This window comes from Dama dama, chromosome 19 (genome assembly GCF_033118175.1).
Source record: "Dama dama isolate Ldn47 chromosome 19, ASM3311817v1, whole genome shotgun sequence".
Classification (NCBI taxonomy): Eukaryota; Metazoa; Chordata; class Mammalia; order Artiodactyla; family Cervidae; genus Dama; species Dama dama.
In genome coordinates, this window is record NC_083699.1 from 52,442,062 (window position 1) to 52,466,263 (window position 24,202).

General features: G+C 38.4%; 1 protein-coding gene across 6 annotated transcripts in view; it reads left to right on the forward strand.

Annotated features, from left to right (window-relative positions):
- The first annotated feature begins 10,242 nt into the window (after positions 1-10,242).
- GOLGB1 (golgin B1) overlaps positions 10,243-24,202 on the forward strand; it is a 74,790-nt gene continuing 60,830 nt past the window's right edge. For all 6 annotated transcript variants that reach the window (XM_061167054.1, XM_061167056.1, XM_061167060.1 and 3 more), the window contains exons 1-4: positions 10,243-10,389; positions 22,225-22,319; positions 22,986-23,138; positions 23,338-23,490. In XM_061167054.1, the coding sequence (XP_061023037.1) occupies positions 22,227-22,319; positions 22,986-23,138; positions 23,338-23,490 (399 nt within the window). In that variant the 5' untranslated portion in view covers positions 10,243-10,389; positions 22,225-22,226. The remainder of the gene's footprint in view (positions 10,390-22,224; positions 22,320-22,985; positions 23,139-23,337; positions 23,491-24,202) is intronic.

The window sequence follows — 24,202 nt, forward strand, 5'->3', positions numbered from 1 at the left end:
AAAACTAAGATCATGGCATTCAGGCCCATCACTTCATGGCAAATAGATGGGGAAAAAATGGAAACTGAGTGGCAGATTTTCTTTTCTTGAGCTCCAAAATCACTGTGGATGGTGACTGCAGCTGTGAAATTAAAACATGTATGCTCCTTGGAAGAAAAGCTATGAGAAACCTAAACAGTGTACTAAAAAGCAGAGATATCCCTTTGCCGACAAAGGTCTGTATAGTAAAAGCTATGGTTTTTCCAGTAATCATATATGGATGTGAGAATTGGACAATAAAAAAAGGCTGAGCACCAAAGAATTGATGCTTTTGAACTGTGTTGCTGGAGAAGACTTGAGAGTCCCTTGGAGAGCAAGATCAAACCAGTCAATCCTTAAGGAAATCAACCCTGAATATTCATTGGAAAGACTGATGCTGAAGCTGAAGCTCCAATACTTTGGCCACCTGATGCAAAGAGCCTACTCATTAGAAAAGACCCTGATGCTGGGAAAGACTGAGGGCAGGAGATGAAGAGGTGACAGAGGATGAGATAGTTGAATGGCATCACTGACTTGATGGACATGAGTTTGAGCAAACTCCAGGAGGTGGTGAAGGACAGGGAAGCCTGGCGTGCTGCAGTCCACAGGGTCACAAAGAGTTGGATATGACTGAGCAACTGAACAGCAACAACTTTATTGGATGTCTTGCTCACATCATAGCTCATTTTCTATACAGAATAGAGTACTAAAGTGGGTATAATACAAATAGAGACCCAATACCTAACATTTATTTTTATAAACCTATAGAGTGAGTGTCTAGAAGTAGAAATTTCTGCTAGTTAATAGAAATTCCATAGAAAAGCTACTCTGCATCCTGTTTTTCATTTTAGGAATATTCATATCTGTTTAAGTCATTTTCAAATTATGACAAAATAGAATCCAAAGGCATGATTGCTATTATAATGATTAAATTTTGAAGATTTTATTCACCTTATAGCTGAAAGTTTGTTTTCATTGACCAGCATGTCACTATTTCTCTCACCTTCTAGCCCTTGGTAACCACCATTCTACCTTCTGAGTTTGACTCTTTTTTATTCCACATACAAGTAAAACCATACAGTTTTTCTCTCTCTGGCTTATTTCACTTAGCACAGTATCCTACAGGTTCATCTTTGTTGTCACAAACACAGGATTTCCTTCCAAGAAGTGACCAAATAATATCATGTTTATATTTTCTCACATCTTCTTTATCCATTCATCCATTAACACTTAGGTTTTTTTCACAACCTGTTGATGATTATGAATAATGCTGTAATGATGTCTCTGAGATACTGATTTCATTTCCTTCAGATATATACCCAAAAGGGGGATTTCTGAGTTACATGGTAGTTCCATTTGGGGAATGGGAGTGCTGAGGAATCTCTGTGCTATTTTCCATAATGGTTAAATGAATTTACATTCCAACCATGTACAAAGGTTTCCTTTTCTCCAAATTTTCTCAACACTAGTTACCTCATCTTCTTTTTTCTTTAATATAAAGGCCATCTTAACAGGTGTGAGGTGTTTTCTCATTGTGGTTTTGATTTGTATTTCCCTGATGGTTATTGATATTGAGCACCTTTTCATGTACTTTTTGGCCATTTGTGCCAAGAAGTTATTTAGGCATATAATGCTATCCACTGGAATTAATTCAAACTACAAAAGTTGAGGTTATCCCCAACAAAACTTCCCTCACTTCAGATGCCATCAATTAAGGTGTACTCAGACTGCCCACACTTCTGACCAACTGACCACAAATTTGGGAGTTGATGCAAACTTATCAGGTTTGATAGTTCACTAGAACAAACTAGAGAACTCAGGAAACATTATACTTTTGAATAGTTTTGCTGTAATGATAAGATTTAGCCAAGTAAAGAATACGTTTGGCAACAGTTTGGAGGATCTCAACCATAGAGCTTCCACCCCACTCCCCATGGAGTCAGGATGCATTACCCTCTCTCCACGGCACACTGAAGTGCTCACCAATCAGGAGGTTCAGCTGAACCTTAATGTTCAGTTTTCACTGGAGTTTCATTACATAAGCATGATTAATTGTACCATTGGCCATGTGATTTAAATCAATTTTCAGCCCCTGCCACCTCTCCAGTGGTCAGGAAGTCAAGCTGATATCATGTGGCTCAAAGCCTTAACACTTTAATCCCTTTATACTCACCACAATTAATAAACACATTCCTATCACTTAGGAAATTTCAAGGGTTTAAAAGCCCTATCTCAGGAACTCAAGGCAAAGAACAAATCCTTTCTTATAAAATACCCACACATTATTATCTCTGATATAAAGAGAGATGTGCCCATATCTGGGCATAAGCAGTATCTACCTTACTCTTTTCTGTTTTATACTATATGATGTTTAGTCAAAAACTGAGACACACAGAAAAGCTGGGGAAAGAAACCAACTTTCATCAAGAGATAACACAACCAGATTCAGAGATGACTCAGATATTGGAACACACACAAAAAAAAGATGTTAATAACTGTGATTAATAAAAGATAAAATGTAAAAGTTGACAACATGCATAGAGAAATGGGGAATTTCAGAGATGTAGGTTTAAAAAATAGATTAGTGGAAATGCTAGGAAAAGTACAATATCAGAAGTTAAGTTCATTAGCAATTCTTTGACAAGTTCATTAGCAGACTAGAATTGAATAAAAAATAGATGAAGTTGTCAATACATTAGTAGAAATGTTCCAAACAGAAACACCAAAAGGCAAAAAAAAAAAAAAAAAAAGATGAGGGGTGGAGAAGTAGGGAGAATAGAGCCTCCAAGAGCTATGAAACATACTAGCAGTATAACATGCAAGTAACTGGAGTTCCAGAGGTAGAAGAAAGAGAAATGAGGTAGAAGAAGGTAAAGGAAAATGGCTAAGGACTTTTGAAAATTAATGAAATGTAGATCCAATAATCCCAGAGAATCTCAGCAGGATAAATAACAATTATGTTAAAAATGTAAAAGCACACCTAAATACATGATAGTTACATTGCTTCAAATCAAATATAAATAGAAAATCATGACAGCAGAGAAAAAAGAAAAATCATATACCAAAGAACAAATAGAGTTTTGCTAGATTTCTCATCAGAAACTACATAAGCCTGAAGACAATGGAAGTGACATCTTTAGAATGCTAAAAGAAAAAATTATCAACTCAGAATTCCATATACAGCAATAATATCTACCAGAAAATGAAAGTAAAGTAAAGATTTTTCCAGAAAAACAAAGCTGATCATAAAGGAAAAACTTCAAAAAAAAAAGATGGGCATCCAGTCCCATCACTTCATGGTAAATAGATGGGGAAACAATAGAAACAGTGACAGACTTTATTTTCTTGGGCTCCAAAATCACTGTGGACGGTGACTGCAGCCATGAAATTAAAGATGCTTGCTCCTTAGAAGACAAGTAATGACAAACCTAAACAACATATTAAAAAGCAGAGACATTACTTTGCCAACAAAGGTCCGTCTAGTCAAAGCTATGGTTTTTCCAGTAGTCGTATACGGATGTGAGAGCTGGACAATAAAAAAGGCTGAGCGCCAAGAAATTGATGTCTTCAAACTGTTGCTGGAGAAGACTTGAGAGTCCCTTGGAGAGCAAGATCAAACCAGTCAATCCCTAAGGAAATCAACCCTGAATATTCACTGGAAAGACTGACGCTGAAGCTGAAGCTCCAATACTTTGGCCACCTGATGAGAAGAGCCAACCCACTGGAAAGGCCCTGATGCTGGGAAAGATTTAAGGCATAAGGAGAAGGGGATAACAGAGGATGAGATGGTTGGATGGCGTCACTGATGCAGTGGACATGAGTTTGAGCAAACTCCAGGAGATGGTCAAGGACAGGGAAGCCTGGCGTGCTGCAGTCCATGGTGTCGCAAAGAGTTGGACACAACTGAGTGACTGAACAACAACAAAGATTTTTTAGACAGAAGGAGCAAGATAGAAATTAGATCTACACAAAGAAAAAAGTGAGGGAAATTGTAAAAATTAAATATAAAAGAATTTTTCTTATTTTAAATCAATTTGAAAGTTAATTTACTGTCAAAGGTAGAGAATCTTAAAAGCAGAAAAAGAGAAGTGACTTTTCATGTACAAAAGATCCTCAAAAAAAATCAGAAGAATTTTCATCAGAAATTTTACAGGCCAAAAAGCAGTGGGCCGATATATTTAAAGTGCTAAAAGAAAATACCCGTCAACGGAGAGTCCTTTATCTGACAAAACTGTAATTCAGGAGTGTGAGAGAAATTAAGACATTCACAGGTAAACAAAGCTGAGGAAGTTGATTATCACTAGACCTGCCCTGCAAGAAATGTTCAAGAGAGTCCTGCAGGGTGAAATGGAAGGACATTAGATAGTCAAATCTGGTATAAAGAAATAAATACCTCTATGAAGGAATCTGGTTGATGGCAGGCATCTGATTGAAGACAGCAGCATCTAAGAAAATAGAAACCCTACCATTTGGATGATCACCACAGCCTTTTCTAAAACCAGCTTGAACATCTGGAATTTCACGGTTCACGTATTGCTGAAGCCTGGCTTGGAGAATTTTAAGCATCAATTTATTAGCATGTGAGATGAGCGCATATATAACTATTTATCTATTAAAAAAAGACATAGAGTTTCTCTTTTTCTGGAGAACCCTAATCCTGAGTCCTAACTAATATTTAAGTATATTAGGCAATCCTGACACCTAAAAATTTAAGAACTCTTGATCTAACATAATCATTGCAGCATTAGTCTTTAGCAGCTGGTCCCTTCCCTAATCTATTTGAGAATGTAAGGATATGCTATTCATAGACCCATCATCAAATCATCCCGCCTTGCCTCTTTTCAGGAACCTAATTATATTACTACTGCTAAATACTATATAGTATTTAGTATACTATAGTATTTAATACCATATAGTATACTATATATACTGCTATACTACTACTGCTACTGCTAAATAATAAACATTTATTGTGTGATATATGCCTGACTCTGGTAAGTATTTTATCATCATTGTCTCATTTATTCCTTACAACAACCCTACAAGATAGGAACATTTATAATTTTCATTTTCTAGATGTGAAAACTGAAGCTGTGAGACATTGACTATTTGCCCAAATTTAAAGCCAGGTCTATACAACTCTAAAGTGAACCCCTTATTCATTTCAGTTAATCATTCATTTCCTTACTCACTCTTTTGGTACTTGAGATTTTTGTAGATATTTAATTAATTGTGTGAAAATGTCCCATTTGTTTTACAGAACACTTCTTAAGAGTTGGGATGGTGCTCTATAATTTTTTTAGTCCCTTCACTATTACTGCAATGTGCTTAGTTGCTCAGTAGTGTTTGACTCTTTTCAACCCCTTGGACTGCAGCCCACCAGGCTTCTCTGTCCATGGGATTCTCCTGGCGGGAACACTGGAGTGGGTAGCCGTTTCCTTCTCCAGGAGATCTTCCCGACCCAGTAATTGAACTGGGGTCTCCTGCATTGCAGAAGGATTCTTTACCAGCTGAGATACCAAAGAAGCCCATTTTATATATATATTAGTGCAAGATTTATGCACTTTGAGGTGTTCATTAAAGACTGAATTCTCAGTACTTGACAAACTATCACATCAGAGATTTTAAACTAACATACTATTCATTTAGTGAATACCTATAAGCATCTATGATGTAAAAAATCCTGTGCTAGATGCAGAGGGCAGATACAGTTTCTGCTAATGGAGCTTATGTTACAAAATAAGAGAGAAACATTTAACAAATAAATGACTTAATGTGTGATGACTATTATTTTGCAGGAAATAATGTGTACATGAGGGTCATTTAATCTGGGAGATGGTGAGAAAAAGCCACTCAAAGAAGTGAAATAAAGAATGAACTGAGCAGCTTAAGGAGTAAAGGAGGAGTGTTTCATGGAGAGAGAATGGAAAAATACTATATTTATTCAACCAATGTATTATGAAGAAGATGCTTGGTAATTATTTGTTGAGTGTGGATTTGGCTAGCACATATGAAAAAGTGGTCTTGCCCTTCACTAAGAGACCAAGCAATTTTAAGTGATTTGACTTTCATGTAATACACTAAAAAAAAAAAAAATCAGAATAGAAAGATTAAGTAAACCAGGTTAAAATAATAAATATGAAAGGAATAAACCGGCTTCATAGAATGCCCATATGACATGCAGAAGACAAGGGAGTGGAGGCAAGGTCCTAGATGGCTATCTCTGGAATATGCAACCCTCCACACTACACAAGTATAAAAAAGTCACATAGCTTGATGGGAAAGAGTCTCCCAGAGAGCAGAGACTCAACACATGTGTCCCTTCAGGAGTCCTATAAGGTGTCTTATTCCTGGATCTATAAATTATGCAGCCAAATCTTTCATTCATATTAAACAGTCTTTCTTATGCCTGTCAACTCAATTAAAATGTGTGTAAGGAAAGGAAATGAGCTTGGTAATCTTGAAGGCTGAGATGAATAAAGCGGGAGAGAAAGGCTAGAACTGCAATTACTTCAGGAATCAGAAGACAGGTTGTTAACTGCTGGTTATATAAAACCTATTAATAACTTAGTTTTGACTCTTGGTTGAATATACTTTCCTAAACAGTATGCTTAGAACTCTAAAGTAGTAAATGCAGAAAATATCTTAATTGTTAAATAAAGCTTCTAATAAAGATTAAGGAGAGTTCATTGAGCAGGACACACCTAGGACAATTTAAAGATGTATAGGAGATCTGTAGACTTTCTCACAATATCTGCTCTAAATGCAAATTGTCAGATTTATTATATCAGCGATGGTGAAGTGGCTTTGTTCATCTTGGTGATGTCCTTAACTAGGAATATTGATGAGGGTAGGTTTTAGTGATACAGTCCTTGAAAGTATCTATGAAGCATATCAGAGATGTCCATTTGATGTGTAATTTGAGTTCTAGTGGCCTCTTTGTGCCAGTATATTCTCATTAAATACAGTTGTCTCCTGAAGGACTTTTAGAGTACTCTCCAAAAGAGGGGCCTGCCACTTTCCCTAAGATACATGATAAGAACACTCTTCAAATTGAAGGGCTAGAAAAGTCTCCATCACAAAGCTTGCTTAAAGGCCTGAGATTTATTCTTTGAGTCCAGGTGAAAAAATAAACCACATCAGTGCCTGACACATGGTCGGTGCTTAGTAAGTATTTGCTGAATCAGTGAAGAATAAGAGGAATTTTCTGAATGATTAGGAATTTTCTCTTTGATTTCAGATTCCTCATGCTCTTGGCTGTAAGTGCCTCAGGATAAGTCACCATTGCTCCTCATATGACTTCTTCATATATTGGAAATGCTCAGTAACAATTCATACAGAAATAGTACCCGAGTTCTTATGGCATGAATGTTTTTTTTCTCCTCTACAAAATACCATGGAGCAGCTCCTAGAAAGACCATGCCTGGGAGACAACTCTTGTCACCTCCCAGGCAAGGAAGCCTGACCTCTTCAGCTCTCCTCTTCTCCCATGTGCTAGGACTCCTGCTTGGCCCTGCCCCTCTTTGGGAAAAATTACTGCTTGAGGATACTCAGAAAGAACTGAAAGATAGTATCAAGATAGGAGCATAAGTTGGCAAGTATCTGTATCCCTCAGGCATCTCTGATGCCTCTAAGAAGCCTGTACTAAAACATCCACTCTGCACTTAAAACCCTCTCAAGAAACAACCTGCCATCCTTGTTCCCCATCCCAAAGTTCATCCAGCAGGAGGTAAGAAGACACCTGCAGCTTCATAGATATAAGAGGCCTTCAGATCCCAACCTCTTCCATCCTCAAAGATAAAACTATCTATAGGGACCCAGGGAGAGCAAAAACTGGAGCTGAGCTGGGAAATACACATCAAGGGCTGCTGAACCTTCCAAGTTTCAAGGAGACAAGAAGCTGAAACAAAAGTCATCAGGCCTGATCTCAGTTTTCCTAAAGTCAGATCAGTCTCTCCAAGGGTCTAGTACCTAATCAGGAGTGCCAACATTCCCAGGAGGAAAAGTTCAAGAAAGTTCAAAAAAGAACAAAAGTTCCAATTCCTGTAGACAGCCTCCTCTGACATCAGATCTAGGAGTTAATTAACATGAAGGATGACTACATGGACTACAATAACAACATGGAGACAAATGGCCTGAAATCTAGCCAATATCATATTGGCCTCCTTGGGACACCAGAGCAAGGCCAAAGTAGTTCACAGAGCAGCGGTCCCTCTGGTTTCATCATAGGTGAGACACCAGTTCCCATCTGCTGTGGCTGCATTCTGCAGGCAGCCCCTAGTCAAGAAATGGGCACCCAAGTATGCACACATATCTCTGCACTTCCAGAGGAACACCCCTGACTCACTACTTCTCAGAACCAGGGGTTTCAGAAGAACAATATTTTCTTAAACTTTGAGTATTGGATATTTGGTACATTCTGGATCCTTCTGGGATTTTTGCTGAGGTAGAGGAATATAGCCGATAAAGACCCAGACCTCTGCAGGCAAGTACACACAGATACTTTCATACAACGTCCAGATCTCCTAATTTAGGCTTCTTCGTCCTCTCTGGAATCCTAATTCCTAAGGATTTTATTTGATGACTATATTTAAATATAAGTCACAGAGATCAGATACTTGAGAGGTCTGCAAATTATCAGGGAGAAATTTCAGCTGTTGATACAGTCAGCTGGGTGCCTTAACCCTGAACAGCTGCAGTTGATTATCAGCAACATTCCCCTGTTCACTGACCTCAAATAAAATCTCTGGGAGAGCCTGCAGAATATGCCCTGCAAGCCCTGGCTCACGTTGGCCCTGGAAGGGCTGCCCTCTGTCCCAAGTTTTCAGAAGTACAAGAGAAAGAAACAAAAGCCAGCATGCCTTGTCTCAGTTTTTCTAAAGCTGCAATCACTTGAACTGACTATACCCCTTCTCTGCTTATTTTTCCCTAGGCATTTTGCCATCTACCATATTACGGCTGATCCTTGAACAGTGTGGGAATTAGGGGGATGGCCTCTCTGCAGTCCTAAACTCCAGAATAAATCACAGTTGGTTTTCCCTATACCTGTTTCTTCCTTACAGGTGGTTCTGTATTCACAGGTTCAACCAACCCCAACCCAAACAGTGTAATTTTTTTTTTAATTAGTGTATAAGTGGACTAGTGCAACACACACCTGTGTCGTTCAAGGGCCATCTGTTTTTCTCTCTCTTCGCTAAATTGTTATTTTCAAAAGGGCAGGAACTTTTATTTCTTGACTCCCACTATATGTACAGGTCTAAGAAAAGTACACAGTAATTACAGGCGATTACAATTTTAGATGGGTAGCGAGCAGAGGCCTTACTGATGTTTGAACCTTAAAGGGTTATGTAAGGGTTAGGGTGAGGATGCATATGGTGGGCTCAGTGCCTGGTACACAGTAAGACTCAACAATTCAAATACTAATCGTCAAGACAGTGCCTGAAATCACGGGAACTGGCTACTTCCCCCCCTCCCACTTCCTTGGGGGCTTAAGGAGAGAATGCATGTTTCCTGCGCTGTTACCTGAGCGCGTCACTGACCCCTGTTCCAGGAACCGAACCCTCAGCCTCTGCGTAAGAGCCAATTTGAGCTCCACTTCTTAAAAGGCATTTCCTAGTATTCACCGTTCTCTCTCTCACTCATGTCCTTAGAAACACCTCTGACCATTTCATACAGACGCCAGGTTGTAGCCCGAGTTTCATTAGTAAGTCACTGTTTGTCTTTGGGCGAGTCACTTTAAACTGATTCTCATTTTTCATCAGTAAAGGTAAACCGTCATATTAGACAACCTACTTTCCGGCTGTAACATTTTATGACTCCACGAGCAAAACTCATATCCCCACTCCCTTCTCACGTCTCATTCAACAATCCTAATGGCAGCTGATTCCCGCTGTGCAGTGTCTCTGCAAAAGGCCAAGCACGGTCAACCTCGTAGAGGAATTAGAAGAAATCGGCCGACCCATCTCACTTTGGAAGCACCTGACCCTAAACAGAACGCCCGCCCTCCCGGCATTTCCGGCTCTTCCACAGATTTTCTTCCGGAACACTTGCTCGCGTCTGACTCCGCCCTTGCTCCACTCTTCAGAGTCCATTGGCTGTTTCTTTGAGGAAGCGGAACATTTCCCGACATCGATTGGTCTCTGGCATTGTTGATGGGTTAGTTACAAACAAGGCGTGCCTGGTCTCCCTGGTAACGTCCTGCCGACCGTCCTGATTGGTCCATATCCTAATCCCATCTTCCGTCCCAACTGCGAGTGGCTGAGTCCCTTGGCCGGGCGCGGCGGTGGTAGGTGTCGCGTACGGGATTCCTGAGCTGACGTGGCTTAAATTTGGGAGGGGGCAGCTGGAGCCTCCGGCGACAGCCTCTTCCAGGTGAGTGGGGGACATTCCCCAACTCTTCGCCTTCTTGAGTCTTGTAACGGTCACCCCCGCTACAGGGCCCGCGGGGCTGCCGAAGCTGCTACATTCGGTCCTCTCCCCGTCCAGCCTCTCCTGATTCCGCCTAGGATCTGGCCCTTCTCTCCGCCTCCCTTCACCTACCAGGCCTAGTTGTAATCGTCCACACGCCAGCTGGCCCCGCCGGATGGCTTCGGGGTTGCCCTATGCGGCCTCTAGACACATATCCGCTGTCTGTCTCCTCCCCGGGAAGTTTCTCCTCCGGGAGCGATGGAGAAAGGCGTTCCGGACAGTCCTCTCCTCCACGGCCTTGTTCCTGAGCGGCCTTCTCAGGCTGACCTGCGTACGCAGCAGCTGAAGTCGGAAAGAACCTGCCGGGGCCCTGCGCTCCGGCCCTAAACAAACTTGGTGTCGGGAAAGGGAGGCGGGACCCAAACAAATCCAAAGTCTTGAGGGCAGAGATCGCAGAAACATTGGGGATAATAATGCCAAAGAGGGCCTGTAGAACGATCCCGCTAATGAATTGCTGGAGAGATTCAGAGAAGGGAACTAATCGTGCGATCCCAGCAACACTAAAATCCCAGGAATCAGAGGTGGGCAGGCTGTAAGAGGAAAGGGAATCCTGAAGAGAGTTGGGGTGGAGGGGGGTCTTGATTTTGATTTGGTGGTGTGGAGGGTTGTTTATTCTGCATAACAAAGAGTGACGTGTAGGAGTGTGAAAGGGAGGATGAGCCGCTGGACAACTGAGGAATTTTTGTATGACTTAAAGAGTTCCAGTTGGTCTGTAGGGAGAAGACAATTTAAGAGTGTTAGAGACAATTTAAGAGGGCCAGAGATATTTAAAAATCACTGGATAAGTACTTTCACTTTTGGAAATAGTTGGAAGTTTAATGAGCTTTTAAAGAATCTCAATATGTACACGCTGCTGTTTTTAAAATGGATATCCACCAAGGATCTACTATATTATAGCACAGAGAACTCTGCTTAATGTTATGTTGCAGCCTGGATGGGAGGGGAGTTTGGGAGAAAATGGATATGTGTATATGTATAGGTAAGACCCTCTCCCTGCACCTGAAACTGTCACATTATTAATCAGGTATATTCCAATAGAAAATAAAAAGTTAAAAAAAAAAAAAAAAAGAATCTCACAGTTCTGAACAAGCTGGCAGTGAAGAACTCTGTACAGAAAGTCTGGAGGGCTTTTGAAAAGAATGAAGGAATTAAATTGGGTTGGTCAGAATGATTATGAATGGTCAGAATCAGGAAATGTTCTTTTGGGAAGTGGCAGGATATGGTCATGGATTGATACTGGAAAAAACTGAAGAGAATTCAAAAACTTCAGATATCGTACACTGTTAACACAGCTTTTAATTTTTATCCTTTGACCATGAAAGGATCGTTTATGCTTTCCTCTTAACCGTGTTAAATTTGTTGGACTACATCAGTAGTTTCCAAACATACTTGGCTGTTTGCTCTATCAGTAAAACATATTTGAGCAACCATCCTCTAAATACTGTATACTTAATTATAAATACTATATTAATAGCACTGTAAATATATTATTTATAAACTATACCAAAACATATTAAAAAGGATGAAAAATTCTTTCTCATTTTCTGGAACACTCCCAACCCAATCTAGAGATTACATAAAGGTGTTTCCTTACTTTTTGCAAAGTGTTTGCATCCCTGAGGACTTCTGGATGGGGAGACTCCTTTTTTATTTTTTGAGGACCTCCATTCCTCTGGGTGGGTTTCCCTGGTGGCTCAGAGGTTAAAGCGTCTGCCTGCAATGCGGGAGACCTGGGTTTGATCCCTGAGTCGGGAAGATCCCCTGGAGAAGGAACTGGCAACCCACTCCAGTATTCTTGCCTGGAGAACCCCATGGACGGAGAAGCCTGGTGGGCTACAGTCCACGGGGTCGCAAAAGTCTGACATGACTGAGCGACTTCACTTATTCCTCTGGGATGCAGCCTCCCTTAAAATTAATCATCTTTAGGATGCAATTCTTTTTTTTTTTCCTTCTGTTTGAATCTTAAAAGTCTCTTTTTTTTCTTTCCCCTTTGTATTAGTGGATTAATTAAAGAGATGCTGATTTTATTCTTGTTGATAAAAATAAATCATAAACTTCTCTAGCTTAACAACTATTAGAAATAAATTATTTGGGACACATCTCCCCACTGATTATTACATACCGGCCTATTGTTAGGAACCACTGTATGAAAGGATGTTAGGATATGTAATACTCCATTTTTAATTAAGCTAATATAAAATCAGCAATACGTGCTTTTGGTAAAAGTGAATTCACTACAGAAAGATATGAAAACACCGATCTCTTTCTCTGCTATATACTGATCCTTTTCCCCATTCTCTACTTCCCAGAAGTACACACTGTAAATAATTTCTTTATTGTTAAGAAATTTTCTAATCATATTCAAGCACATTTGTATCATACATCTCTCTCCTTTTCTGTCACACAAGTTGAATAATAATGTAACTTACTTTACACTTTTTGTCTCTCTTAATACTGAAAGGTGGTTTTTCCTTATCCATAAGTATAAAACTACTCTGTTCTCTTAAAAGGCTGTTCAGCTTTGCCTTGTAGAAGTATCAAAATATATTTCGCCTGTCCCCTACTGATGGACATGGAGATTGTTTTCAGTCATTAGCCATCCCAAATACCGCTGTAGTGAATAGCATGTGCATATATCCTTTGTGTCCTTGCATGAGCCTATCTATGGTATAAGTAATTTGGAGTTCTCTGGGGCCCTACCACTCTGAGTCATCTCACTTTACTACTGTCTGAAAAAAAAAAAAAAAGTGGTTATGTAACTATAAGTATATATAAGCATATGAGTGCCCTCATGCCTCCAAGCCCTATTTTCAGCCCCAGTAAAGTATGTTGGGTGATGAGTTTGCTCAGAAAATAGGTTATCATATGTATCTCTACCAGTCAAGAAGCTTGTTGAGCTATTGACTGGGAAAATAGCCTCCCTATGCCTTAGTTTATTCACATTAATACTGATGATATCCAAAGAACCTCCTTGGAGTTGTTTTAATAATAAAATAAGTAAAATGGTAAGGATAAATAATTATAAGTAAAGTGGTTAGAGTAATACTTAGTGCATAGTACTGTGTATATAGATTATTACTACCATTTATTTCTAAATTTCTTGAGTGAAAACAGTTTTTTCATATCATGAAAAATAGTTTTTCATTTTCTAATTCTAAAATTATAATATTGCATATGTTTTTCCCAGCTATATAGCACCATTCCTATTAGTTTCTCAAACTGGTTGAGGATCACTTAGAATTAAGGAAAACTACTGAGGGGCAATTAAACATGCTTTGAATAAGTTTGAGAAGTGACCTGGAGCTATAACCATTTTCTGTGTTGTTGTTTCAGTAGGAAAATGTGATTAAATTCCAAAGCAAATGGTGTGTATGCATGTAGTCACAGACATACACTCACTGTCTTCAGTTAGTTTATTTTCCCATGCATTTTGTACTGGATTCTCTGTGGTTAGGGACATACCATATATTTCTTTTTATATTTTTGTGATTCTTAGCATAATACTCCACACGGAGTGGATATTTTGAAAATTATTATTATCAGTGAAGACTGAGGAAAGACGACTCATTGAATTCTGAATGCCACCTCAACGCAAAAGTGTTGAGACCCTGTGGCAGAGTTTGTAGAAGGTGTGGCCAGCACTGACTTTGACAGATTGTTTTATTTGCCTGAATGTTTTATTGAACTCCAGCCTTGGCATAATGCTTTTTATTTTATTCTTTTCCCAGGTTGCTATTTGTGATTTTGGTGCTTTATATACTAACAGCAAGAGCGCCAATTGTCCCATAGTCACAGATATTCCTTAAATGAATTTATTGCTATATGTTTCCCCCTTTACTAATTTTTATATGTGCATTTACCCATTTCTGTCCCACAGTGAGCCTTTCAGAGGCAGAGATCCATCTTTCTTCATTTAACTTAAGCATGGCTACCTGTGGCTCTCTTGCCCTCAAGTCCCCAGCCTCTGAGCTGTCTAAAGCACTTAACTGTGGGTGCCCAGGATGGCCTTCGTTTTACACTTCTATGAACTCCTTTAATGTCACCAGCTACAGAAACCACTCTTGCATCATGGAGTCGTAGTACTGGGCATGAGGATGCTCCTTGTTGATCTCACTCATCTTAAGATGTGGAAACTGGCAAGTGACTTACCAGTATAACGCAACGTGCTGGAGGCAGGGCTGGCTCAGTGCCTGGCTCCCAAGTTTTTGCTCTTCCCACTGTGCCATCTACTCAGGACCTCTCAGGATTATTGAATCAGTCTTTGAGAAATTCCTTTTACCTTGGTCTGAAGTAATTCTTCCCCGGTACTGATCTTTCCCTTCAAATATAAAAATTTTTAAACAGTTGTGAGAGAACACATTTTCCATTGAATGAGCATTTATCTTATTCAATAATGCTTATTTAGCTGAGGATCTTAAAAAGTTGTAGTTTCTCTGAGTGTCAGTTTTTTCATCTAAAAAATGAGGATGGTGATATCTATTTTGCAGGTTTAATGATTAGGAAAAAATGTATATAGACTGTTTGATACAGATGTTCAGTAATTGTTACCGTTAATATTATCATTATCCTATGTTCATCTGTATGTGTTGTTCATGTGCAATAATTAGTAGGATGCCTACCCTTCTAGACATCAAAATCTCATGTGTTGTAATGGTGGATTGGGGGCAGTGTTAGCTTTGAGAAACATTCAGGATTTTAATTTTATATTTGGAAAATGAAAAAATTCATATTTTTATGATAGAAATTACATGTCAGTCACATTCTTCGTGGCTAATGATGATATGTAAAAAATTTGATCTAGGCATACCATCCTGGGTTTTTTTCAGTTTCTGTTGAAGAACCGAGGTCTTTTCCCCACAGTTTGGGAATTGCACTTTCATGGAGAAGTTCAGCATATTCCTCTGTCCTCTGCATTTCCTGGAAATTGGCAGCTGGATCCAGAGACTTTACCAGACTGAGGTTCAGTCCCTTTGGGAAGTCTATAGGTGGTGGTGTGTTCTTTCATCAAACAGCACATGATGTCTGGTTTTGCTCTTCCTTGAGGCTAGCAGCTCTCGATGTTCAATGTCTAGATCCATGAATTCATTAGAGTTGTAAAATATTAGACTAGATGTTCCAGTTCTACCATTGTTTTCATTTGTTACCTGGAATAACTTTATAAGTAGAGATGTGTCCCCTCATCTACTATTTTCTTCCTAAGTGGTAAAGTCCAAATAGAAAAGATAAGAAAATCCTTGTACTTAACCTAGTTTTCACAATTCTTAGTTCAGATGATGACCAGTTTATTATTATGAACTTGTGGATTTTAGTATTTTGGTGGATTTAAATATCTGTTGCAATTTAATTCATATTCTTATTAGAAACTCAGTTGTTCCTTTGTGCTGTGGGAATCTTTTCAGTTTGTTTCTTGGGCCCTTTTAACATGACTCTACATTAGTCTTTGATAGCTTCCTTGCTGTTTTGTGTGATAAGATGTTTCAGGCTCATTTTGTGCCATTTCCTGCTTCAGAACTGAAATCAGTCATTTTCTCTAAGAAGCCCTCCTATTTTATTTTTAAAGTTACTTCTGTCTGTCTTTTTTTTTTAAATGGGAAGTAGTGTTTTAAGACTCCAGTCTAGGCACTAGAGATACTTATTGCTTCTCAGTTTGTCATTGTTTTTTCAATGGACAGAGCTAGGAAAATATATTTACTAAGGCAAAGTACCCTGTAGGTTCATAGTAACACTTTTGCTTGAAATTCGAGGTTAGTTTTTACTTGGGGGTTCTTAATTTCTTTTGTATTATATGTTTGTCTCCTTTTTCCTTAATGAGTATATAATAGAATTACTATGCCCATAATTACTTTAAGTCCACAGGAAGCATATAATAGTCAAGGAGTAATAATGCTGATAATGATCACCATCAGTTTTGATTTTTAAAACTTTTATGTTTTTTTACATATGCTATTCATGTTTTTCCCAATTTTTAAAATTGGAGGCCTATGTGTTCTCAGAGCATAGAATCATTAAATACTATTCTGTCTCCATCCTGGCCTTAGTTCTATGAGTAACATATTTAGTGCTTATCACCAGTCTTTATGATGATGTTTCTTCAGTCATTTTGGTTGTCTCAAGCTCTCTCTCTTAACAGATGCCTTAGGAAAGGCTCCTGGGAAAATTTATCATGAATTTTCTTGCAAGTTTATAACATTGTGTCTGTGCTCCTTACATCTGTAGGTCATTTTACAGTCCATAGGGTCGCGAAGAGTCAGACACGACTGAGCAACTTCACTTTCACTTTTTACTTTCATGCACTGGAGAAGGAAATGGCACCCACTCCAGTGTTCTTGCCTGGAGAATCCCAGGGATGGGAGCCTGGTGGACTGCCGTCTAGGGAATGCGCAGAATTGGACATGACTAAAGCAACTTAGCAGCAGCAGCAGCATTTTTGCTAAAATTAAAATCTTTAACTTGCCTTTTCTTTCCATAAATACCTCAAATCTGTAACTCCATTTTCCGCCCCCTGGCAAAAATATTACTGTTGAAAAGTCTGACAGTCTTTTTGTTGTTGTTGTTGGCTTATAAGTCACATGATATTTCAGCCTAAATCTCAAAGAATTTTAAAAAATTTTACTAGAATGTCTTGCCGGTCATTTTGGGTTGATATTCTCAGGTACCTGATGGCTTCTTTCAATATGTTACTTCAAATCTTTAAAAAATTTTTAGATAAGTGCTCTTGGATTTTGTTTTTTTGTGTGTTTGTTCTCTACCTTTGCTTTGGTTTCTTTTTCAGGGAATCCTACTATCCTCATTGCCTATGTTCAGTATTTATCACTTCTCTTGATTCCTTCTTTACTATTTATTTCTTTGAATTTTTTTAAAGAAACAAATTATTAGGAATAATTTTAAATTTATCATAGAAAGTTTACAAAGATAATTCAAAGTTCACTGTACCCCTCACCCAGTAGTCTCTAATATTAACATGTTACATTAGTAAAACGCATTTGTCAAAACTAGGAAACCAACACTGGTGCACTACTATTAACTAAACTCCATACTTTGGATTTCACTCCTTTCTCCATTGATGTCCTTTTTGCTGGTATAGGGTCTTGCCTTGATGTTCATGGCTGCTGACTGATCAGAGTGGTAGTTGCTGAAAGTTAGAATGGTTGTGGCAATTTTTAAAAATAAGGCAGCAATGAACTTTGCTGCATCGATTACCTCTCCTTTCATGAGCAAGTTCTCCGTAGCATGCAGTGCTGTTTGATAGCATTTTACACACAGTAGAATTTCTTTGAAAATTGGAGTAGATCCTCTCACACCCTGCCACTACTTTATTAACTAAGTTTATGTAATATTCTGAATGCTTCGTTGTCATTTCAACAGTCTTCATAGTTTGTTTACCAGTAATAGATTCCATCTCATGAAACCACTTTCTTAGCTCATCTAGAAGCAGCAACTCCTCGTCTGTAAAAGATTTATCTTGAGATTACAGCAATTCGGTCACATTTTCAACCTCTACTTTTAATTCTATTGAGAGTTCTCTTACTGTTGCCATCACAGTTGCACTTACTTCTTCCACAAAAATCTTGAGCCCCTTAAAGGTCATCAGTGAAGGTTGGACTTGACTTCTCCCAAACTCATGTTAATGTTTGTGAAAATGAGACAAGACAAGGAGGTCATTAATCATAGACCAGTGACTAAGGAGATAAGGGTTAATTTATAAGATTTGACCTATAAATTCTTTGGCCTCAGCTCCCTTCCCTGGAGATAACAATATTATTTTCTTCATGGTATAGAGAGAACGTCTTCCATGTGAGTGTTTTAGCTCTTCCTTTTAGGAAGAGAAGGGGAGACCTGCATACTCTACCTGTACCTGCTGTTTTCCAGCTGTCTTTAGCTCAAAAATAATCCTTATGCCAAGTGGCATATTTTGGAATGAGTGGCACATTCTGCTACCCTTTGGTTCCCCCTTCTTCCGTGGATGACTATGAATCTTGTGGCTTTGGTATTTTTTCTATATCCATGTTTACTCTGGAGTTTGTGAGAAACTTTGTCTCATTATTTGTTGCTTGCTTGTTTTGGTAAAGACTGTCTATGGGTTTTTAAAATTTTGTTATCTAGTTGTTTTGTCTATTTTTATATGGGAATTTAGGAAGATCCAAAAGGTATGCTGTCTGCTACTACCATCTTCTCAGAGTCCCATCAGTTGGTTGTATTTTTTTTTTTCTTCTGCTATTATTCTCAACAGAGTCTGAAAAATCTGAAGATAAAGTGATTGTTTGGTAAGTTAGGTTCTATTATGACTCTTTGATTAGTACAAATTTCTGTGCCTAATAAAGACTCTTTAGTTACAGTGTTCATTTCCTTCAGTAATGGTTCCTACAGAAAATTGAATCGCTAGAGTTGAAAAAAAAGTTTAGAGTCTGTCCTGGTGAGTTTTGTTTGTTTTTTTAACAACTGTATTTGTGAGTCTCATAACTTGATGAGTGATTATTATGTTCCTTCAGTTCAATCACTCAGTTGTGTCTGACTCTTTGCGATCCCATGGACTGCAGCATGCCAGGCCTCCCTGTCCATCACCAGCTTCCAGAATTTACTCAAACTTATATCCATTGAGTCAGTGATGCCATCCAACCATATCATTCTCTGTTGTCCCCTTCTCCTGCCTTCAATCTTTCCCAGCATCAGGCTCTTTTCAGATGAGTCAGTTTTTTGTATCAGGTGGCCAAAGTATTGGAGTTTTAGCTTCAGCATCAGTCCTTTCAATGAATATTCAGGACTGATTTCCTTTAGGATGGACTGATTGGATCTCCTTGCAGTCCAAGGGACTCTCAAGAGTCTTCTCCAACACCACATTTCCAAAGCATCAATTCTTCGGCCCTCAGCTTTCTTTATAGTCCAACTCTCACATCCGTACATGACTACTGGAAAAACCATACGTTTGACTAGATGGACCTTTGTTGACAAAGTAATGTTTCTGCTTTTTAATATGCTGTCTAGGTTAGTCATAGCTTTTCTTCCAGGGAGCAAGTGCCCTTTAATTCCATGGCTGCAGTCACCTTCTGCAGTGATTTTGGAGCCCAAGAAAATAGTCTCTCACTGTTTCCATTGTTTCCCCATCTATTTGCCATGAAGTGATGGCACCATGTTCTTAGTTTCCTCAATGTTGAGTTTTAAGCCAATGTTTTCAGTCTCCTCTTTCACTTTCATCAAGAGGCTCTTTAGTTCTTCTTCTTTCTGCCATAAGGGTGCTGTTATCTGCATATCTGACATTATTGATATTTCTCCCAGCAATCTTGATTCCAGCTTGTGCTTTATCCAGCCCCGCATTTTGCATGTTGTACTCTACATAGACGTTAAATAAGCAGGGTGACAATATACAGCCTTGACGTACTCCTTTCCTGATTTGGAACCAGTCTGTTGTTCCATGGCCAGTTCTAACTATTACTTCTTGACCTGTGTATAGATTTCTCAGGAGGCAGGTCAGGTGGTCTGGTATTCCCATCTCTTTAAGAATTTTCCACAGTTTGTTGTGATGCACACAGAGGCTTTGTTACAGTCAATAAAGAAGAAGTAGATGTTTTTCTGGAACTCTCTTGATTTTTTGATGATCCAGCGGATGTTGGCAATTTGATCTCTGGTTCCTCTGCCTTTTCTAAATCCATCTTGAACATCTGGAAGTTCATGGTTCACATGCTGTTGAAGCCTGGCTTGGAGAATTTTGAGCATTACTTTGCTAGTGTGTGAGATGAGTGCAATTGTACTGTAGTTTGAACATTCTTTGGCATTGCCTTTCTTTGGGATAGGAACGAAAACTGACCTTTTCCAGTTCTGTGGCCACTGCTGAGTTTTCCAAATTTTCTGGCATATTGAGTGCATCACTTTCACAGCATCATCTTTTAGGATTTGAAATAGCTCAACTGGAATTCCATCACCTCCACTAACTTTGTTGGTAGTGATGCTTCCTAAGGCCCACTTCTCATTCCAGGATGTCTATCTCTAGGTGAGTGATCACACCATCATGGTTATCAGGGTCATGAAGATCTTTTTTCTATAGTTCTTCTGTGTATTCTTGCCAGCTCTTCTTAATATCTTTTGCTTCTGTTAGGTCCATACCATTTCTGTCCTTTATTGTGCCTATCTTTGCATGAAATTATGTTCCTAAGCATTTGTATATGACTCTTACATTGCCATTTCAGTAGTTATATATGTAGTTATATATGGTCCTATGTTACCCTCCTAGGAATGATTCTCTCTTCCTTTCCTGTTTTGTACATCTTTTCAAAATGCCATATACTGCTTATCTTAGTAACCAGTTACAGAAACAAAGAGCTTCCCTGGTAGCTCAGCTGGTGAAAAATTGGCCTTCTTTGCAGAAGATCCCGGTTCTATTCCTGGGATGTGAAGATCCCCTGGAGAAGGGACAGTCTACCCTTTCCACTATTCTTGGGCTCCTCTGGTGGCTCAGACGGTAAAGAATCTGCCTGCAATATGGGAGACCTGGGTTTGATCCCTGGGTTGGGAAGATCTCAACCCACTCCAGTTTTCCTGTCTGGAGAATCCCCATGGGCAGAGGTGCTTGGCAGGCTACAGTCCATGGAGTCACAAAAAGTTGGACATGACTGAGTGACTAAGCACAGCATAGAAGCAAATGTCTTGCCATTTCTTAATTAGGGACCATAAAAGTAAATGAAAATAAGTAAAAGAAAATGATAGCAGAGTCTAGTTTTATTCAAGTGCCTATTTTGTGTTATAGCTTTTACGTTTCTGTTTCTTCCTGCTGAGGATTTTAAAAGCCAAATAATATTTTGTTAATCAGCATAAAATTTACCATAATTGCATATGATAATGCTATGCACAGTCCAGTTTATTTTTATTTTTCCTATCAGAACATTAATATTCTCACTTTTAAGGGCTTTATGGACTGGCAAGTGATACTGATCTAAATGAATGAATGATTAAATAAATAAGGAAGAAAAGAGAAAGAGTATGTGTCGGGGGCTGGGTTTCAGGTTATCTGTTTCTTTTTTTTTTTTTTTTTTTATCTGTTTCTTCTTAAGTGAGATTTGGTGGCTTGTTATCTTTCAAAGCCTAGTTCATCTATGTTGACTAATTTATAAGCATAGAGTTATAGTTTTCCTTAGGTCAGTAGTAAAGTTTCTTTCCTCTTTCATATCTGATGTTAATAATTTTTGTCTTCTGTCTTTTTTTGTTGTCAGCCTAACTGAGCTTTGTATATTTTATTCACTTCTTCAAAGAATCAGCTTTTGGTTTTATTCATTTTCTCTTATTTTTCTATTTTCAGTTTTATTAATTTCTGCAGGTAAAAAGAAAAACATTTGTTGAATGGTGGAGTGTATTTGACAAATTAGAAGTGGACAGTAGTCTAACAGGGGAAAGCATAGTTAGAATTCCATGTTTGCCCATGAAATTATAATTAAAGAAAACCTGTAAGCATTAAAGATAACCTTTAGGTATATTATTTTGCACTAACAATTATGTATTTGTATTTCATTTAAAAAATATTAGTGATGGTGCTTAAAAATCTCTGTGTAGTTATCACTGAAGAGAACAGTGTTTTACTACACTGTACATACTCAGAAACCTTTTTAAAGCCATCAACTTGCTGTGTAGTCTAATATATATATATGTATATCACCTGCACAGTTTTCTTATTTTACTTACAGATGATATAGTTACCATCATAGGAGAAACATGTATCCATTTGACTGATTTTTATGTTTTCTTTTCTTGCAGAAATGCTGAGTCGACTGTCAGGATTAGCAAATGTTGTTTTACATGAATTATCAGGAGATGACACTGATGAGAATATGAGGGCTTCCTTAGAACCTGTGAGTAGCTCTGTTCTGAATTAAACTGATGAGATGTATATTCTATATTCTTCTGATGGCAAGAATTTAAGATGAAAGACTGTGAGCAGCCTCCCTTATGCTAGGTGGAAGAGAAGATTAAGAAAAATATTGAGACTTTGTCAATGATCCTTTTCCTGTAAGGTTTGTAGCCTAAAAGGACCAGTAATGGAAATCAAGTCCTGGATAAGATTAGAAAGATTGTCTTCATTTGTCCCCCTGGGGCTTGTTTAGTACTAGATTGTTTTAACTCAGGTATGTTCTCTTGTTTCACAGGAAAGGTCCGAAACAAGAACTGGAGCAACTTTCTGGTTTCAGACTGTTTGCCATTATAAACTCATCTAGCCCTTCTCTTATTGTGTGTATTGTAGTTTTTGAAGGTCACATAGGAATCAAAGAAAGTCGTTTCACTTTCTGAAAAGACAAGCAGTGTTCCCTGGAGATTAAGAGAATTTTATTCCCCTACTCTCTTTAATTTTAAATTTTGGGCTCTTTCACTTAATATTATGTGACCTTTCCTTCCCCATCTCCTCGGAAAGATTTCTTAAGTAAGGACAAGAGATAAGATGAAGTTGGAATGAAGAAACTCCTGTTGGGAAGCTTATACCTTTTCACTCGTAAATTGGCAACCTTTTGTCTAAATACCAGGAATTACCCCAAGAATCTGACATGGAATTTAATGATAGAACACAAGAGGATGTTCTGGAGCGCCTGGCTAATGTGGAACAGTTGGTGGTGGAACTAAAAGAAATCATTAGACAGAAGGATGCTGAATTGCAGCAGAAGGATGAAGTTCTACAGGTACCATTGTCCTTTCTTGCCAAGCATTTGATAAAAGACAGATATAAGAGTTAACTTCAGTTTTTCTCTTCATTTAGACTATTAGAGAATCTGATTTCCCTAATACTGTAAGATGATGCCTACTGAGAATAACTTTTGTTATATACTGGATAAGTGATGAATAAACATTTGTGTATTTACCATCATTGTTCTCTGACAGGAAGAAAGAAAAGCTGCTGATAACAAAATAAAAAAGCTAAAACTTCATGCTAAGGCCAAATTAACTTCTTTGAATAAACACATAGAAGAGATGAAGGCACAAGGAGGGACTGTTCAGTCCACAGAACCTCAGTCAGAGGAGCAACTCTCCAAGGTATAGTGACTGGGTATAATATATACTTTCTGAGGAGCAAAAGCCTCTCATTGTCACTAATCACAAAAATTTATGAAGCTGAAGTAATACAGCACTAAATGCTGTCCTTTTATTGAGCTCACAGTCTTAACTGGGCTATGGACCAAGCACAGAATAAAACGCCAACAAAAACATGGAAGTTAAATATCAGTTGTAACCTACACTTGCAGAGAATTAAAAAGGCTAGCAAGAAGAAGTAAATATTGAAGTGAGGCATTTAGCTTTTGAATCCTTGGTTAGAAGAGTAAACTAGGTGATCTCTAAGGTTTCTCCCAGCTCTGAAATTCTTTAATTTAGTGACAGACTATGCTTTGTCTTCATGTGGCCACATAATAGTACTTTGAAGTTTCATGCATTGTGGGCTTAATCAGCTGGATTATTTTAGGCTCCAATAAGGGATGTGCTCTAGATTTATGATTGCCACCAACAAACAGTTTAAGGTGGAAGATAAGAGAAAGGAGTAAGCAAAGTGTTGCCTTTTGAGAAATTGAGCATTGTTCCAGTACTTGGTCTTACTGTCTTTCCCAGATATTCACATTCAGTCAGCTAGTTAGAGAACAAGAAACTTTTGGCAAATTTGGTATAGAATAAAGAGAGACCAGCCCCATCAGATATACACATTACAGTTGGCTTAGATGTCACTCTGCATAGGAGATCTTTTAGTTTGTTTTAG